The sequence below is a fragment of the Chenopodium quinoa genome, unplaced genomic scaffold (genome assembly GCF_001683475.1).
Source record: "Chenopodium quinoa cultivar QQ74 unplaced genomic scaffold, ASM168347v1, whole genome shotgun sequence".
NCBI lineage: Eukaryota > Viridiplantae > Streptophyta > Magnoliopsida > Caryophyllales > Amaranthaceae > Chenopodium > Chenopodium quinoa.
Window position 1 is genome coordinate 759,272 of NW_018742815.1, and position 20,134 is coordinate 779,405.

Genomic DNA, 20,134 nt, shown 5'->3' on the forward strand with positions numbered 1-20,134 from the left:
ACTGGTACATCGGTTGTCTCTGTGGTGGTGGTGGTGGTGGCGGCTATATATTTTTGGGGATCTTGAGGGGTTGTTGATGAGAGGGAAAAAAGAAAGAGGAGAAAGATGGGTTTGGATTTAGTATTTTAGTAAGGGCAATAATGACATTTTGCTAAAAAAGTTGGCGGTTTTGATAATTTTTGTTGGCGTTATTTAACACCTCCCTTAATTTTAAGATTTCCGTTCATTAATACTATTCCCGTTATAATCCCTGTCAGGTTCTAAACTCATCCGATTTTTATAAAAAAAAGTACAGTTTTCCATGTAGAAACAATGTTTTAATAAAGACTCACTACCTTGGTAGTGAGCACCACCCTCTCGTGGCCAAATTCAGCCTCTAAATATAATTTTCGGGCAGTTTTTTATTTTAACGATTTTTTCATACTTAAAATATTATCCTTGAGTTTGATTAATAAAATTAATAATGTTTAAAGTTTTTTTTTTGAAGAAAATTATGTTTAAAGTTAATTAAGCATAAATATATGTTTTTATTGAAGTTTTAAGTGTTGGAAATAGATTCTAAGTATTACTTTTGATGTTTAATAAAGAGAGTTTAATCACCTATTAAAAAGGGAGATTATTAGGGGTTTTTAAATAATTTTAAGATTTTTATTAAACTTTAAACTTGCTGTAATTTCACGTATAAGAGTGTATTTTAAGGTTTTTATGATGAAAATTTAGAGAACTATATATAAGCCTTTAATTTTAACTAAAGGGAAGGTTTTAAAGTGTTGTTTGATTTGGATTTTGAAGGTTTTAAATTAAGTTAATATTGCTGTAAATTTGATTGATTGGGTATTGATTGAGATGTTATTATTTGGTTTAGGAGAGGAGTTTATTGAAGGTGATTTCTAGATAGTAAAGTGGCATACCAATTCATTTCTCAAGGTACGTACAAGTTACGAAACCTTGCTTGTAGGTGCATGTTTAAGGACGGATCGAGAACTTAGAATCATGTTAGGAACTTGTGGATTGGTTTAAATTGTATGGTAGTAATTGTGATTAATGTTTGATGTGACCGATGGTTTTGATTCAAGTATGAGGATTGTGTATTAATTTAACTTGTAAGTATTATTTATGCATTAACTTTGCAAGATGCGCTTAGAGGCAAAGGTATGTGAATATGTGGAATGATTTATTTATTACTCATTCATGATTATTGAAATAGGATGAGTAACAGAAGAATTCAAGTCTTATAAGACGAGGTTAAGGTTTTGGGGTGTCTTATGCACTCAAGGTGTTTATACACCGAGGTAGTTAAAGGAATATATAATAAATGTTGCTTGTCACTAATAAATCAAGAATTGAAATTGGAAAGTTGTTTTACTTGATTGAATTGATATTGGATTGATTGTATTGTTTGCATATGAGTCATCACCAAGTCTAAACCTGTAAATCACGTAAAGTGCAAGATGGATGAGCAATAAACTCTGGATTGGTGCACTTCTGGAGTAATGACAATCAGGGGTTGGGGTACATGGGGTATTAGCCGTGTACTTTTCTCGAGGCCGTCTAATCTACGAGTCTCATATTTCAAATATTTTTTTTAAAAACTAGGAGTTAGGTGAGATCTCATACTAACTACGGTCACGGAGTCGCGCCCGTGGTCGTTGGATGTTTATTGATGTTTCCGAAAGGAGGCATGGGGTTTTTTCTTTATTGATGTTCCAAATGGGACATGGGTTGGACAACCTTGTCTATTGCTAAATCCAATGAAATAAATAAATAATTTAGTTAATATTAACTAGTGAAGTCTTAATAAATTTGATGGTTGAGTCATGTGCTGAGTCTATAATTTAATGATGCTTATGATTGATTATTAGTAGCTTGTTAGGGATTTCTTATTTTATTTCGCATCTTGTATGTACTCAGCTTTGCTGACTGCGTAATTTTGTGTGTGTCTTTCTTTGGTCATGCCCTTCGCCTTTCAATGACCCTGTGACGATCTAATTTTTACACTTGTAATATTGAGGAGCAGATTAAGCATAGGTTCTTACACACGCAACATTCGCATCAGGGTTGTGGGATTTTGAGTGGAGAGTTGGTTATTATTCGCAGTTTATTTCTTTTCATAAGCTTGAATTTTATAAAACTCGGGTTTTATTTATTTACTACCTTTATGGGGTTTTGAATAAAGGCCTTAATGGTTCCAAGATGTATGATTAAATTTGGTTTTGGTTATTGGTTTTGAAACTTATTTATAACCGAGTTAGTTTTTCCGCTGCTAATTTTTGATATAGCCTTAACGTTTGAACACGTGGCGGTAGCACACCAGTAATTCTCTTGGATTTTGTTCAGGGTATTTAAAGGCTTTAAGAGAGAATTATTGGGGTGTTACACGAGTCGGGTTGAATTCAGATCAGGTTCGTAACAAGTCGGGTTAAATTCGAGTTTTGACAAGGTAAAACGGGTTTGGGTTAAATTTCGGTTCAAGTCAGGTTCGGTGCAAGTAAATTAAATTGGTCGGTGTGAATCGGTGCAAGTTGTAAACCATTAAATTGGTCATTTAAAAACAAATTGAATGGTTCCACACACCCAATTGGACTCCCAGAGGGTATTAGGGACCACGGTAAACATTTCGACAATTTTTATTTCCGGGCGAAAAAAAGTCAAAAAATTCCAAAATTGAAGGCTAATATCCACGCTTTTTTAGAAATTTTGGAGGTTTCGGGGCCTAGTGTCGAAAAGTCTTGATATTCTATGGGATATATCTCGGGATCATATAATGTCGTTTAGAACCATATATGATCATTATTTGTTGTCATAAATGTTTGTGGTAAGCTTGAATTAATGAAATCAGTGCAAGTTGTAAACCGGTAAATTGGTCGTTTCAAGGAAAATTGGAAGGTTCCACCCACCCAATTGGACTCCTGGGAGGTATTAGGGATCATGGTAAACATTTCGACAATTTTTATTTCCGGGCGAAAAAAAAACAAAAAATTTCAAAATTGAAGGCTAATATCCACACTTTTGGAGGTTTAGGGGCCCGGTGTAAAAAAATATTAATATTTAGGGGACACATCTCGGGGTCATATAATGCCGTTAGGAACCATATATGATCATTATATGTTGTCATAAATGTTCTTAGTAGGCTTGAGTGAAGAAACCGTGCAAGTTGTAAATCGGTAATTAAATTGGCTGTTTAAAGGCAAGTTGGATGGTTCCACCAACCCAATTGGACTCCCGGAGGATATTAGGGACCATGGTAAACATTACGGTAATTTTTATTTCTGGGCGAAAAAAAAAAAAAATTCCAAAATTAAAGGCTAAAATACACGCTTTTTGAGAAATTTTAAATGTTTCGGGCCTGGTGTCGAAAAGCCTTTAGATTTTAGGGGATACATCTCGGGGTCATATAATTCCGTTTGGAACCATATATGATCATTATATGTTGTCATAAATGTTTGTGGTAGGCTTGAGTTAATGAAATCGGCGCAAGTTGTAAACCGGTAAATTGACCCTTTAAAGGCAAATTGGATGGTTCCACCCACCCAATTGGATTCCTGGAGGTTATTAGAGACCATGGTAAACATTTCGGCAATTTTTATTTCCAGGCAAAAAAAAGTAAAAAAATTCCAAAATTGAAGGCTAATATCCATGCTTTTTGAGAAATTTCGAAAGTTTCGGGGTTGGTGTCAAAATGAAATGAGATTTTTAGGGTATACATCTCGGGGTCATATAATGTTGTTTGGAACCATAAATGATCATTATATGTTGTCATAAATGTTCGTGGTAGGTAGGGGTGTTCAAAAATACCCGACCTGCTTAACCCGTCCCGAAAACCCGATGACCCGCAAAAAAACTGCCGGGTAATTGAAAAAATATTTGTCATTTTTTCGGGTCGGGTACCCGACCCGCTAAAAACTTGAAATTTCGGGTCGGGACATGGACCGTATTCTGACTCAGGCGAGGACCCGTTGTCCCGGAGTTATTTTTTAAAATATTTATTTTTCTGAAATAAGTTAGGGTTTTTACTTTTTAGCTTATTCCCATTCTCTTTCCCGCAGTCATATCTCTTTAAGCCTCTTTCTCAGTCTCACACTTGCTTGCTCAGTCTCTCTCCTCTCCACTCCATCCCACCGCCGCGCGCTAGCTGCACCGTGCCCTACTACATTGACTAAGCTGTCAGGCGCTCAACCCTCTCTTATTCGATGGTAGATCGGCTTTTAGTCACTACATCGTAGTGCTCTTTCTCTCCTCACATTTGCTAGCCTAGTTCTTCTTCATCCATATTCTGCAAGGAAATTTCTTCAAATTCTCTGGTGTGGATGACAATCTGGTGAAGAAGGTGGTTGTTGATGATGGGTTAATATTAAATTTGTATGTGTAAGTAAAGCTAAGTATGTCTTCAATTCCCAATTGAAAAGGCCACTATTTGTATTACAAATAGTAGTTAGTTTGATACCTTGATGATTTAATTGATACTTGATCTAAAATTTATTGCTTGTAAGTTCTGACCCATAAAAAAAAAATTAAAGGAAGTAAATTACAAATTTTGATGAATGTTATGATTTTCTCATTTTTCCAAAATTTGTTTTATATATAATTCTCATTTTAATTATTCTAGCATTGAAATTATTGATTCACCCTCTTTGTTCATCAAATCTGTTTTTCTCTTTGGTTGTGATACTCGAGATTTAAAATACCATATTGGAAAATTCGGGTACCCTATGTCCCGACTCGAATATCTCGGGTGTACCCGAGATATTCGGGTCGGGACATGGGACAATTAACAAGTACCCGAATCTCCGGGTACCCGAAAACCCGGGTACCCGGATTTGAACACCCCTAGTGGTAGGTCTAAGTTAATGAAATCGGTGCAAGTTATAAACCAGTAAATTGGCCATTTAAACTAGTAGAGGTGATCATTAGGCGGGTCGGGCCGAAGCTAAAAAATTATGCCCACTTCTCAGGCCGGGCCGAGTCGGACCAAACTTCGGGCCAAATTTTTTGTGACCAAACCCGCACAAAATGGTCGGGCCGTGCAGGCTTTTCGGGCCAATTTAGGGTCGGGCCTAAAAACCAACTAAATATGTGTAAAAGTGTATTCCCAAACCCGTTTAAAAAAATTAATTTATCGGGCCGGGCCGAGCCCGACCCAATTTCGGGCCAAAAAAACTGCCTAAAACCCGCCCAAAATCGGGCCGGGCCGGGCCAACCTTGATCACCTCTAGTTTAAAGGTAATTTGGTTGGTTCAACCCACCCAATTTGACTCCCGGGGGGTATTAGGGCCATTGTAAACATTTCGGCAATTTTTATTTCCGGGCGAAAAAAAGTCGAAAAATTTCAAAATTGAAATCTACGCTTTTTGAGATGTTTCGAGGCCCAGTGTCGAAAGGTTATGAGATTTAAGGGAATACATCTCCGGGTATATAATGTCGTTTGGAACCATATATGATCATTATATGTTGTCATAATAAATGTTCGTAGTAGGCTTGAGCTAATTTAATCGGTGCAAGTTGTAAACCGGTTAATTGGTCATTTAAAGGCAAATAGGATGGTTCCATCTACCCTATTGGAATCCCGGAGAGTATTAGAAACCATGGTAAACATTTTGGCAATTTTTATTTCAGGGCGAAGAAAATAAAAAAAATTCCAAAATTAAAGACTAACATCTATGTTTTTTGAGAAATTTTGGAGGTTTCGGGGCCCAGTGTCGAAAAGCCTTTAGATTTTAGGGGATACATTTTGGGGTCATACAATGCCGTTTGGAACCAGATATGATCATTATATGTTGTCATAAATGTTTATGGTAGGCTTGAGTTAATGAAATCGGCACAAGTTGTAAACCGGTAAATTGGCCTTTTAAAGGCAAATTGGATGGTTCCACCCATCCAATTGGATTCCTGGAGGTTATTAGAGACCATGGTAAACATTTCAGCAATTTTTATTTCTGGGCAAAAAAAAAAAGTAAAAAAATTTAAAAATTGAGGGCTATATTCACGGTTTTAAAGATTTTTTGGAGTTCTCGAGGCGCGGTGTCGAAAAGTCTTGAAATTTTAGGGAATACATCTCGGGGTCATCTAATGTTGTTTGGAACCATATATGATCATTATTTTTTGTCATAAATGTTCGTGGTAGGCTTGAATTAATAAAATCGGTGTAAGTTGTAAACTGATAAATTGTTCGTTTAAAGGCAAATTGGATGGTTGCACCCACCCAATTGGACTCCCGGAGGGTATTTGGGACCTTGGTAAACATTTCGGCAATTTTTATATCCGGGCGAAAAAAGTCAAAAAATTCCAAAATTGAAGGCTAATATCCACGTTTTTTGAGAAATTTTGAAAGTTTCGCGACCCAGTGTCGAAAAGCATTGAGATTTTAGGGGATACATCTCGGGGCCATATAATTCCGTTTAGATCCATATATGATCATTATATGTTGTCATAATTGTTCGTGGTAAGCTTGAGTTAATGAAATCGGTGCAAGTTGTAAATCGATAAATTGGTCGTTTAAAGGCAAATTGGATGGTTCCACCCATCCAATTGGACCTCCGGAGGGTATTAGGGACCATGGTAAACATTTCTGCAATTTTTATTTCTAGGTGATAAAAGGTCGAAAAATTCCAAAATTGAAGGCTAATATCCACGTTTTTTGAGAAATTTTGGAGGTTTCCGGAGTCGTCAATTCGGGTAAACGAGTTTGGTTTGGGTCGGTAAAAGTGGGTCAAGTCAACTCGGGTCGGGTTAATTCGGATTAATTCCATAACCTATTCGGGTCGGGTTTAGGTTGGGTCATGCTTGAGTCGAGTAACGTCGGGTCATACTTCTTATCGGGTTTATGTATGGTTAATAACAGGTCGGCGGGTTACATTCGGGTTGGGTGAACAATAGGTCGGGTTTAACTCGGGTTTTCACGGGTTAAAACGGGTTAGGATAATTCTCGGGTTCGAGTTGCGTACGGTTCAAGTCATTAATTTGCGGGTTAGAATCAGGTCGGGTCATTCTCGGGTTTGAGTCAGGTTCAAGTCAGTAATTTGCGGGTTAGAATCAGGTTGGGTCATTCTCGGGTTTGAATCGGGTTCGGTTCAAGTTAGTAATTTGCGGGTTATAATTAGGTCGGGTCATTTTCAAGTCGGATCATTCTCGGGTTTAAGTCAGGTTCATTTCAAGTCAATAATTTGCGGGTTATAATCAGGTCGGGTCATTTCCATGTCTGGTCATTTTCGGAGTCAAGTTGGGTTATGTTTAAGTCAATAATTTGCGGGTTACAATCAGGTGAGGTCATTTCCAAGTCAGGTCATATTCGAGTTCAACTAACTATAAATTAATAGCTAATGATTTCCTTTGACTATAATATATATGGAAATATACTAGGGAACTATAATTTATAATTTAGGAAGATAATTATATCCTTTGACCATACAATAAATATATACTATATTTAACTTTTAAATTTGAGGATGATGCTCCTTTCTTTTGCTAGCCTGGATCAACTTGGTCTCCCTAGACAAAATGCTTTGATCAACAATAATAAGGTGGTCTAAATTCCATTTAAGGTGATTTGAAATCGGGTCAGGAACAATTTGGGTTGAATTTAGGTCAGGTTAATAACAAGTCGTGTTGATTTCGAGTAGGGTTAGTAACAAATCGGGTTAAATTTTTGAGTCGGGTTAGTAATATGTCTGATAAAATTCGGGTCGGGTCAATAACAAGTGGGTTGATTTCGGGTCGGGTTTGTAACAGGTTGGGTTAAAATCGGGTCGGGTTAGGAACGGGTCGGGTTGAATTGAGGTCAGGTTAGTAACAAGTCGGGTTTTGATGGGTTAAAACGGGTCAATTGCGGTTCAAGTCGGGTTCGGTTCAGGTCAATAATTTACGGGTTATATTCGGGTCGGGTCATCTCCAGATCAGTTCATGTTCGGGTCTCACATACTCGGGTCTAGGGTTAGTTTCAGGTTGGGTTTGGGTCACCATTTTTTCGGGTTCAGATGAATCGGTTAATAATCGGGTTTGAGTCGGTATTTTAAGTCGGGTTAACTTTTGACAACTCTAGTCCTACTATTAATGTTTTTACTTACCAGATAAGTTGTCTACTAAAACCTCCAAATTTTAGTAATGCGATACATAAGAATACTGTCGTAACCTTCTCAAATCTACATCGATTCCATTAATGTATGAAAGCGAATAAAGGGTAAGTGAGTGCAACATTATTTGACAATTCAATACTTTGATATGATGCTTACATGGAATGTTTACTTTGTGCATTAGCCAATGACAACATTCCAACGCCGTAACTTATCAAACATTATAATTTGACCCTAACGTTGAAGATTTAACATTAGATTCTCCCCATTAAAAATATAAAAATAAATATTATTCTCAATGGGATGTTAAATTAATATTGTTCGTGTAAATATAAGGTTTCTTACGTCAATTATATGCATAAGATGAGTGCCATTAGAAAATATAGGGTTCCCTATTAACCCTAGATTCAAAATATCGGTTAGAAATTTGAATAGAACTAGGAAAAATAATTTAGAATCTTGAACCCCAAAATAAAAATAAATAGATTATTCTCGATTGGATGTCAAATATATTTTATTCGAGGAAAATATAAGGTTTTTTACTTAAAAATAGTCGCATAAGATGAATGCCAATGGAAATATACGTTTCCTTACTTCAGTACTAGGAAAAAATTAGAATTTTGAACACCTTTTTAAACTCAAAATAAATAATTAAAATAATATTAATCGTGATATTATTCTATGAGTTGTACCTAGTTAATTTCCATTTGTTTATTTGGGGTTTAATCATCTTTTCAAGTACTAGTAGAGGGGTATATGCGTCTTTTCATGTAATAGTTGAGGGTTATATGTGTAATTTCCTCACCAAATAATAAATGCAATAAGTTGTAAACAACTATTGGACAACTCACCAAAAGTACTGAATAAATGACCACGTCTTTTTAATATATTTACATAAATGCCACCAAGTTAACAAAATTTCGTTTATTTGACAGATAAACTTGTATTTGCCCTTATTCTATTGTCCCAAGTTATCAACACATCATGTAATTATATGACTTCAATTGTTAAGAGTTATATCATGATTACCCTAGCACATAGAAATCACATCTATCAAGTTAAAAGGTCAAGTAATTGATTTTTTTATTAAAAAAAATTGTCTAGTTACTTAGTAATTGTCCAATACACCAATCAGTAATGCTTAAGTTGTACTTGTAAGTTGTAAAGGAGAAACTCCTATCTTCCTAAACAGTTGGACCGTACTGCGTACAATATAATCCTCCTTCCACTCACATAAGTAACACAATCTTGAAGAAGAAAACTGTTCTGTACTTGTGTGTATAAAAAAATGGGACAATGATTATAAGATTCGTTGCACCAAAAAACCAAAAAAAAAACCAAACAATATTTTGAATTATTTTACAAAATTAAACCACTTTATACACGGTTATGATTTGTCAACAATTAAACATTTAAATATAATCTTTTTTACTAGGGGCCTGTTCTCTTCTGCTTATTTTCTGTTTAGCTCCAATCAGTTCAGTTCAGTTCATTTCCTAATTTTCATAAAATATTCAATTTAGTTCAGCTCCAATAAGTTCAATTCAGTAAATCAGAACATGCCCTAAGCTAACTCATTTTACAATACTTTATTGTACTGTAATATCTATTAATTTGGCCTTGAAACTAACAATTCACAACTATAAAGCGAAATTAAAAAGGGCTATATATTAGCATTAAATACACTCTTTAATAGAAATATACTCCAAACTTGAGGCATTGTTCAACATTAATCTGAAAGACCAAGCAATACTTAGCCAACTGAAAAGACTTAAGAGTACAATTATGGGACCAAATACAAGTGCACGAGTCCTTTATTCACTAACCCGCACTGAATTGACATGTGTGGAGTTTTAGCCCAATAGAACCTCTTGATTTTATGAGCCTTGTTTACACAAAACCACTAATATTATCTCTCTTTCATTAACATTTTTCCATCGATTGATTTATACCTTAGTTGGTTTGTCTTCATATTTCCTTCAAGACTCGATCTTTTCATCTAGTGAGCATGTACCACTTCTGCCTTTTAAATCTATCCTATGTACTCCGTATTAAACTCGAAAAAAAAGTTATACGAAGTAATTATTACAACAGGCTATAAGTTTTGGAAGCTATAAAATGTATACTGTATAGTATAATATTGCACCAAATACAAGATCCAAACATTTTAAGTACTTATAACATGTAGTACCAAAAATGCAGTACAATTTGTACAAGTCATTGTAATGTGGTTTCATGCGATCAAATATCTAATACGAAGTACCTTATATTTGGTTCATATAGCTTAATAAATAAAATCTACATCTGAAAAAAGTCAAGACCGCATGCTTCGACCGAAAGGAACTAAAGCTTGCAAAGACAATACATTAAGTTACACTGTGTTCCAACGCCATATTCTTAGAAGATATCAGGATTGAAACGACCAGGTATAGAATTATTTGCTTCAGCCTGCTTCAAGTGCATCGCCAAAGCATAGTTATTAACCTGATCAAGACAGCACATTGACTATCAGTATACAGAAGTACAACACAAGATTATCAAAAAGTTTAACTAAATTCCCTAATTATAGAATTGGTAACCAGAAAAGTTCTAAACCATTTATTAAAAAAAAAAAAAAAAGAATCAGAATAGTGCAATACACAACATTATTTGTATTTCCATGTGGATAAGCTCAACAGAAGATGATCAATCAATCTCCCAAGACTTGAACTATACAAAGAGACTGAAACAAGAATTTTATAGAGGGAGGATTTAAGTCAAATAAAGAAAAGTCATGGCCTGAAAGTTCAACTAATTGAAGTATTGAACCAACACAATATACACATCTTTATTAGGAACATCTCGAGCCCCTTGGACACAATTTGCACCAGTGGGTGGGTACATCAACATTTGTGTGTGTGTGTGTTTTTTTTTTTTGGGGGGGTGGGGGGGGGGGGGGGTGGGGGTTTGGGGGGGTGGAGAGTTTCTGTTAAAGGAATGAAATATTAAGGTCCCTTACAGTGTGTGTTGTGTAGAGGAGCAGATATGTAAATATAGGGAGGGAAGCAATAGTTCAGATTATTCAGAAGATCATCACTCTTCAGTAGTTCAGCCAGTAGCTAGTGTGATTTTTTATCTTCAAAAGCTGCTATGGTATTGGAAAATTCTACAACCAGAAACCACTGAACAGTCTCCAATGACAATCCAGTGTAGGTGAAGATGAGGTGTTTGCAACCAACAGATGAACATTTATTCTCGATCCCAATTCTTGAATCCAAAGAAAGACAAATTCTGAGTTCAGCCGATGTACACATATTGGCCAAATTGTGTACTGATTCCCACCTTCCTCTCCAGTTCTTGCAAACTTACCCCCTCCGTCATTTTCTTTCCCCTTTTTTATGTACCAGTTTACGTTAGACCCTTGTTTCTAGGAGAGTTGAGTGGGTATAAAAAAATTTGGGTAAAGTGAGATAAAGTTGGAGGATGTATATAAGAAAGGTGGAGTAAAAAGGTGCAAACATTGTATGGTAATGGAGTAGTACATAAAAAAAATCCTCAGATTAAAGGAAGTAAATAAATCGAGTGAGAATTCCTCACTCCTAAAATCTCATTTCACCTATCACACATAGTTTATTTTTTATACAGAGTAGCTCATACCACTGTTAAACAGAGAAGGATTCAGAGGACTATAGCATAGTAGTACACATAGCAAAGTATGACTGGGTGGATTATGTCCAAGGGCAACATAAGACTTTTAATTGCATTAGAATACTTCGGAAGTTTGGAAAAAAAAAAATATAAAGGAAAAAATACTTCTGTCCATGCATAAGGGGCCAACCAGACATAATTCTGTTTCAAACCATTACAACAGAATTGGCCTACTTTCTATGAAATTAAAGGGAAAATGAGGATATAAGAAAGGTGGAGATGTAGAAACCTACGTAATGAAATAAAAAAAAAAAAAATCAGTATTAACATAATTCTCTTAAATGACCCCATATTAAATGGTATTCGGCACTCATGGTAAAGAAAATTCTATAATAATTCCAAATGACCAAAGTTCTAAGGCTAACCTCTAGTGTTCTTATATGTTCTTGGCACTGGGACAGAAGCTGCTTAAGTTGCTGCACTTCTTGTGACTTGGCTTCAAACTCTTTCTGACGCTCATGTTGAATAGACACAGCACGTTTAAGAATTCCATTTTCCTGAAGTAAAGCTTGAACTTGTTCTTTCAGCATTGAATTCTCCTGCAGGTATCATAATATGTAAGTATTGCACAATTACAGCTAACACTATCTCTCCACCCTTCATTTTTTCTCCCCTTTTTTGAGAAGGGGAAGGGTATTGGCGTATTGCCCTTTGCGTTGTACAGAAAAATCAAACGCTGACATTGATAGGTTCTATAAGTTAAAAGAAGAGATGAAAGAATAAAACAAGGTGCAAATGACAGCAATCTAACAAATTTATCATTTAATTTCAATAAGTACGAGTCTATGACAACTAACAAGCCTGCCGACTTTTAAAGTTTATGGACATCAAAAAAAAACCTGCTGAAAATTTTGCACGGCATCTGCTTTCACACGAGTACATATAGTTTTCTCAAAAGCCTCAAGAGCTCTTGTGGCACGAGTTCTTGCATCCTCTACATCAGAAGCAGAGGCCATTTCTCTTACAAAAAGCTCCACCCACTCAGCACCATCCCTAGGCAAATTTTCGGATACTAACGAGTCTCTAGTGGATCCAGCTTCATCCCCATGTACTACAAAAACAAAATGAACAGAGGAACAATTCAGTTGTACTAAAAATCGCAAGTATAATATGGATCAAATTAGTGTAGCCCTGAATCTTAATATAGTGAATACCATTCACCCAAAAGAACTATTTTCTCCTTTTGTTAAGCAATTCCCATAGAAAAGTTGATAACCAGAAAAAAAAAGCAGTTGAACTACTAACTAGTATAAACAATATACCGCAGCAGAAAAACAAAATCAGTCAAAACTCAAAGATAGCTAGACAAGTCTAGGGTCTCTATGAAACTTAATAGTAAAAAGCTTTTTCTATAACATGAATCCAGAAAATATGTAATCTTTCCTGATCTTGATTTTTTTAGTACATCAAGGCTTTAGTCCAATTTAATTCCAAACAAGCAAACTAGGGACCAAAGGCCCAAATAAGTCCATAGTCTGGATAAACTAAACTCAGGAAAAAAGGGGTCATACAGGTATGTAATTCAACCACATGTAATTCCCATTTCACAATGAATTTCTTTGACCCTCTCCTCCCCCATTCAAGTGAAAAAAGGTGATAAATAAATTACTGCATCCCTGATCAAGGTAAAAGGTGCAGAACTTTCAGATACAACTACCCCTTCGTAGTCTCCTTTTAGTTTGAGCCTCAGAGGAAAGTCAGTGTATATCTGGACCTCCCCAAGGAAAATTTTCCGAATGCCTTGTCACAATAGATACTTAAACTTTGTTTGGCTAAAAGTAAATAGAGAATGAGGAAGGGAGAGGAATAAGCGCCCAAATTTGGGCAAAAGTGGGGTAAGGGAGGGGAGAGGATCCAAAATTCCTTCTCCAATGAGCAGCATCCCTCCAAAATTGGAGGAATAGGGCTCCACCTTCTCCCTCCCTTTCTCTTCCTTCCCCTTCCTCCTCTTTTCCTTCCCTTCCTTTCTCTTTTATCTTGCTATCCAAACAAAGTGTTAAGTGAGAAAAGAAAGGGTAACAATATCTCCATGAAAAAGCAACCCAAATTCATTTTGAACCTTGGCTTCTTGTACAACAACTACAACCGCTGCATATGATTTGCAGACTGATGAAGAACAAATTATTATCCCCCCCCCCCTCCAATATCAAATGTATGGCAGTATGATTCAATATCAAATGTCAATTACAAGAAACTGATGGTGAATGAATTGCCAAAGAGGAGGGTCATCAGAGTTAATGTAAGGAAAAGATAACTCAAAGGGATCCAAGTAAGGGATTCTAGGCTCCCTTTTACATTTGACACATATATATGCATGACTAGGTAATCCATATGAGGTAAATTCGAAGACATGTAACAGCCAAGGAGATAATAAGGAGATGAGAGACCAGCAGAAAAATACTGATTGTTGATTCAGTTGCTTTTATATATATATATATATATATATATATATATATATATATATATAATACAAAATAAATACGGAGTAAAAATAAGGGGGCATTTTTTATTTAAAAAAAAGGCAAAAAACAAAGAAAAATATTGCAGGACTAACAAAGCCAATGAGTTTTTGGACATTTGAACAATTTGTTGGCGAGCAATCTAAGCACTGTCATATGTTGGCAACTTTTACGAATTCTACAGCTAAGATTTCTTAAACTGGTCAAACATTATAAACACTACTCCAAAAACAATCTGCATACAACAGCAAATGACAGCTGAAGAACTCAAACACATCACAAATAATAAATAAAATAAAAAAGAAGTAAATTAATAAATTATGGAAGAACTTCCCAACAGGGCAACTGAAGGAAAACTCAAAATTTACACTAAAACTACAGGAGCAACATGTATATGAAATACATAAATCAAAAAGATATACAGCATCATTATAATAGTACCAAATAAAGAAAAATCCTATCAGTAATACCATGCCTACCTTGTGGCTTATTGTTTGGTTGTGAATGGGTGTCTGAAGTGGTGGTGGTACCCGGAAAATTTTCAGCAGATCCTAATCGGAGGTCATTCAAACTTTTGATTGCCAAGTCCAAATCATGTCCACTGTTCTCAAGTGCTTGCTCAATAAGCTGCAGCAACATTCACATAAGTGAAATTAAATAACTATATTATAATTTTTTAACAGAAGATAGCCAGGTAGAAATAATAATAACAGAAGATCTCAAATCTCCACAGAAAACAGAAAAAGGCGACACATAATAGCGACAAAAAGAAAAGCACTGAAAGTAGAAACAGCAAATACCAGACTTCAGAAGCACAATATTTTACATCAAATGGTAGGTCTAATACCAAAGAAAGAATTTAAAACTTAAACCGACAACATTATGCAGCTCATCATAATGTTTGCCATAACTCTAAATCCTCTTTTTAAATAAATCTAAAACAGAGATGACGAATCATCTAATGAAGCATCAAATTTGAAAATAAAATGCAGCCATTCAAAACTTAGGAGACATAGCCACAAATTTGATTATCAAACATGTTCCTCTTCTCTCAAAAATATACAGAATCATCCAAACAGCTCACTGTAAAATACAATTGGAATGCTTCACATAAAGGCTAAAAAGTTCGCTGAGATTTGGAAAGGTCAAATAATGTTAGAATTGATAAATTCAGATTTCATCTAAGAAACAAGATGCAGAACGATTATTTACAACAGCCTCATAGCCCCCCCCCCCCCCCCCCCCAACACACACACACACACAACCAGCAACTTTCCAGGCAACTCAACAGCACCGTCCAGGTCACATGATCAACTGAACATAGAGTGTAAAAACTACAAGATAAATTCTTTTAATTTCAATCATTTGCCCCTCCAATTTACAAATTAATGAAAATCTTCCTCTGAATAGGAAATTGGCCAACTTTTTGTGACAAGATAAGGAGTCAAAGGAACAGATCACTTGTCCCTATCCTGAACCATTTACAGGTTGCATCCTGTAACAAATCAGATCGACATCCTGTAACGAATCAGATCGACAAACAATACTCCCCTAGGTCACCAAGCCGGAGTCGAGTAAAGGATTGACAATAATTGAAGATTTTAGATCTCCAAAAATGGTGACAAGGAGCCACCATTAAAGCAAAAGAAAAAGCAAAATTATTAAGAAAAAGAAATAAATTACACTATTTTACAGCAGAAGATAAATATAATACCCCATGGGAACGCTTCGGAACGTTAACTGATGGCATTGAGCTGCTAATCATGATGATCTCCAGTAACCTAAACCCCCTTCCGTCAACTATCCTAGGATGGAGATGAAGACTCTATCAACTTTCAGGATATAATTAAACCATCCAATACAATGGAGATACGGCCACAAAAAAGATCGTCCATTATAAGAAATAAATGATTTGATCCTTAAAAAAGATTATTTCCTTATAAAAGAAACAATAGCTATTTTCTTTAGGGTTACTATCCTTAAAAATCATACTCTTCCACTCCATTTTACTTGCAACATTACAATTTTGACACTATTCATACCCTCTTTTATTATATCAAATTGTAATTTACAAAGGGAAAAAAATATAAGTGGACATGTGGGGTCTTGCTGGATTCGTCTCAATTTGTACTTTATTAAAATCTATTTATCTATAAATTTTACCAAAATGCAACCAAAAATATTAATACTACCTCAAATTACTCGCAACTTTGGGGTATTATTTGTGAGATATAAAATATTCCAAAGTTGCGAGTAATTTGGACCGGAGGTAGTAGTTTAAATTGTGCATTGGCAAGCGTGATACTCTTAGTGTTGCAAGTAAAATGGAGTGGAGGAAGCATAAACTAAAATCACATCCTATGCATTGTGGCTATACATACCACTCTTAATACACCGTAATTTCAATGTTAGTAACCAACACAAGATCCCGAATACCAGGAACTACATAATACATTCAACAATAAAAGCACACTTTCAAAGAGCTAATCCCTTCCAAAATACAAAATTGACTTTATCATTTTAAAATTTACCCCTCTACAAAATCATAGACCCATTATATATCAAACCAATTTCCAGCCACACCAGGAATATAAACAACTCATAAAGCTTAAACAGAACTGATAAGGTAGAAAGTTTACACGAAATTCCTAAAAACATCATCCTTGTGAGTTATGATCGACGTTTAACCATGTTTTATGAGTACTAGAGAAACAAATATCTACAAGGTGCACCAATAAAACTTTCAATCAGTCAACCATTCATTTAACTACGATCTCGTATTAACAATTACTCCGTATACCATCAAAGGCAAAATGACACCAAGTCGACCGATGAATTACAATAAAACACTAATAAAATTTAAGCTCGAGCTTCAACAATGACGACCAAAATCGAATTAATCAAGAATATAGCTAAAACATTACACAAGTCATATCGCTAATTAACTTAAAACCATCCAACAATTTCAATACAACATTAACCACTTCAGAAATATCTCTAAATCATAACATAAGTCATTTTATACTTCGTACAACATAACCTATACAATATAAACTGAACCAAATATTAATTTACTTGATTAAAATCAAAGATCAAATAACCTATCAATTCAATTCAATAAAATTAGATAAAATCAAAAGAAAGGGAAATTTAATAGCAAATTCAGAGGAGAGAGAAAAGAAAGTAAACCTTCATGTCCATGTGAGGGAAAATGGCGATGAGATGATCAATCAAGAATAAAGGCGAACCAGAAAATCGAACCGGAGAAGAAGAAGAAGAAAACCGAATTCGCTTCGAAGATGGCGATGGACTTTCCTCGAAAATTGACGATCTCTTCCCACACACTATTGCAGACATGTTGTGGCAAAAAACCCTAATACTATCGACAATCAAACCCAAAATAAAATTATCCCCAAATTATCGATTATTCGCCCAAATTCCTCCAAATTACTGGCGATTCAAGCTCAAGATTTCAAGTCAAATTGAGGGAAAAATCGAAAATTGAAGGAGAAATTTGGGGCGAAATTAGGTTTTTAGCTTCAACCATTTGTTGATGTTGTTGTTCGAAATATAAGATTGATAAAAATTAATTTTTCTGTTTCTTGTTTTGGGAGAAGCAATGAGATAACGCCGCGTTTGGTTGGTGCAAAGAAAGATGGTGTGATTAAAAAGTGAAAGTGAAGAAAAATAGTGGAAAAAGATTCTTCCCAATTTTTTTTTTTAAAAAAACGGTGATAGAAAATGGACAAAAATTATTTTATCTTTAGATTTTTGCAAGTAATGACGTGGTGAGTTGGTGTGGTGAACTAGTGATGATGGAGTAAGAATTTCCAATTTGAGCTTCTTTGTAGACATGGTTGTTTTTGGATATGGATCGGGCTGATATGAGGGTCGGTGATATGTATGGTATGATAAAAGACTTGTCAAGAACTCAAGATATGAAAGGCATGGTATGATCTGATAGTAAAGACAAGAAGGTTGGGTCGCGCATGAGTTCCAGACTTCTAGTTATGAAAAAAGGCACGAGTTTGACACTGCATTGCCATTTTTTGGCTCATTATGTGTAGGTTTTTGGGGAATTTTTTTTTCTTTAGGGCGTATGTTATGAGAAATAAAATATGTGAGTGATTTGAATCGATAAGAATACTATTATCACTTCATAAGTCTTGAGGTGAGAGAGCTTTGACTGAATCTATCACGTTTTGAAGTCTGTTAGTTGTATAGAAGCTTGACTGCTTGAGTTCAATGGTTTTGTGTTAAACAATACAAAATACTTCATAAGTGTTGTGTTCAGTGATTCTAGTTTGATTAAAATATTTTTATACATGATAAGAATCATATTGGTTAATGGTTTAGATCAGCATGACCACATCGTAGCATAAGTTTATCGAACTCTGTTCAAAATTCGATTTTGAGTTGAGTGCATTGACCAGTAGTTCTTTCCTAATACTTCCGCTTATAAGGACAAAACATATATGCATGGTAGAAATTTTCATTTGGAAAGTATTGAAAAAAAATAAATAACCATAAAAATTCATGGATAAAAGGATTTGTTGAATTGTGTTGCACATAAAAAGCAAGAAAATGAAATATTAAAGCAATTAAGTATCAAGTGCCATCAATTTTTAAATTTGTACCATTTTAGAAAATGTGTTTAATGTTCATATACAATTTTCTCTCTCTTAAAGGCTGCATTACCCTAGATAAGAATATACTAAAATGTTTGACCGATCTATAATCATTAATGAAAAAAATAACAAAACTTTACATAGATAAATATATAATAACTTTTCTCGACTAATGACAACCCCAGATATCTTATCCATGTTCGATATTGGCCATTGGAAAAATGAGTCAAAACATATATTATAAATTAAACTATGTATTTAATCGGGTGTTTACCTAATTTTCACTACAACTACTTACCTTTATTCGGTGTATTAATCCTAATTAAAAAATACGTTGTATCATTCTTTTTATTAGCCCCACTCATTTTTATCATACTACGTATATGATTTTTCTTAACATAACTCGCCTTTTAATAGGTTTATCCATTAGATAACGAGATTTGTTTCTTAATTAACAAGCCCATTTGAATGTCCAATAATATAGTAGGCCTAGATAGTGAATTTTTCTCCCCTTATTACATCTAAATGATCTAATCAAGAACATGAGTTTTTTTATGACATTTTTATTTTTCCCTAGGGTAGATAGCTTAATTTGCAAGTGATTCAACTCAAATTCTAACTACTCATCATCTAAGTAATCTATCAAGCCCTTTTTACTCACCTTTTTGCATAAATGGTGAGAGCCCATGTGAGAAGGGCCTACAAACTTAGTGGGGGCAAATGGTATCACGTACTCGATCTTTTCTAGCAAAGGACTATCTAGTCAAGTTGAAAGGCAAAAGGTCTTTGATTTTTTAGACCAAAAACATCTATAATGTCCTTGTTGATTTTATGCAAATTTTAATTATTTGTGTAGTCTAGTTACATTTTTCTTTGAAATTATGAATGATTTTCTCAAAACGCCCACTTTTAATCGGATCTAAGACTTGTATAAAAAAGACAAGGATTATATTATTTATATATAGTATAAAATATGGAGAATAGTTTGTCCAATATTTTATAAAAATAACATACAAAGTATATTAATGTAATGTTTCTACAAAAAAGATATTATAGGAGGTATTTTATATTAAATTTAAATGAGGCTTTGCACCTAATAAAGTAAAAATTTGGCGCAAATCCTTGTATAAAATGATGAACAAAAATTCCATCCTTTTTCACTCTTCTAATTTAATAACTCGCCCGTCAAAAAAAATAATAATTTAATAACTCGTACAACCTAACTAATTTACACAAGTGGTTTTTTTTTGTTTTTTTTTTTTATTTTTTATTTTTTTTTAATCCATTCAATAAG

The 20,134-nt window shown here is 34.6% G+C and overlaps 1 protein-coding gene across 1 annotated transcript; it reads right to left on the bottom strand.

Moving 5' to 3' along the window:
• Window positions 1-10,164: 10,164 nt before the first annotated feature.
• Window positions 10,165-17,908, bottom strand: LOC110725599. Its single transcript, XM_021905063.1, has 5 exons — window positions 17,402-17,908; window positions 14,692-14,839; window positions 12,593-12,804; window positions 12,119-12,292; window positions 10,165-10,550 (listed from the first exon to the last, which is right to left on the bottom strand). Exons 1-5 carry the CDS (start codon window positions 17,567-17,569, stop codon window positions 10,464-10,466), a joined length of 789 nt encoding a protein of 262 aa, XP_021760755.1. The 5' UTR covers window positions 17,570-17,908; the 3' UTR covers window positions 10,165-10,463.
• Window positions 17,909-20,134: the final 2,226 nt, after the last annotated feature.

Coding starts and splice junctions, on each gene's coding strand:
- LOC110725599 (XM_021905063.1), bottom strand. CDS start 17,569: ATGTCTGCAATAGTGTGTGGGAAGAGATCGTCAATTTTCGAGGAAAGT. Junction 14,840..17,401: donor TCCCTCACATGGACATGAAG/GTTTACTTTCTT, acceptor ATGTTGCTGCAG/CTTATTGAGCAAGCACTTGA. Junction 12,293..12,592: donor CCGTGCAAAATTTTCAGCAG/GTTTTTTTTTGA, acceptor TGATACCTGCAG/GAGAATTCAATGCTGAAAGA.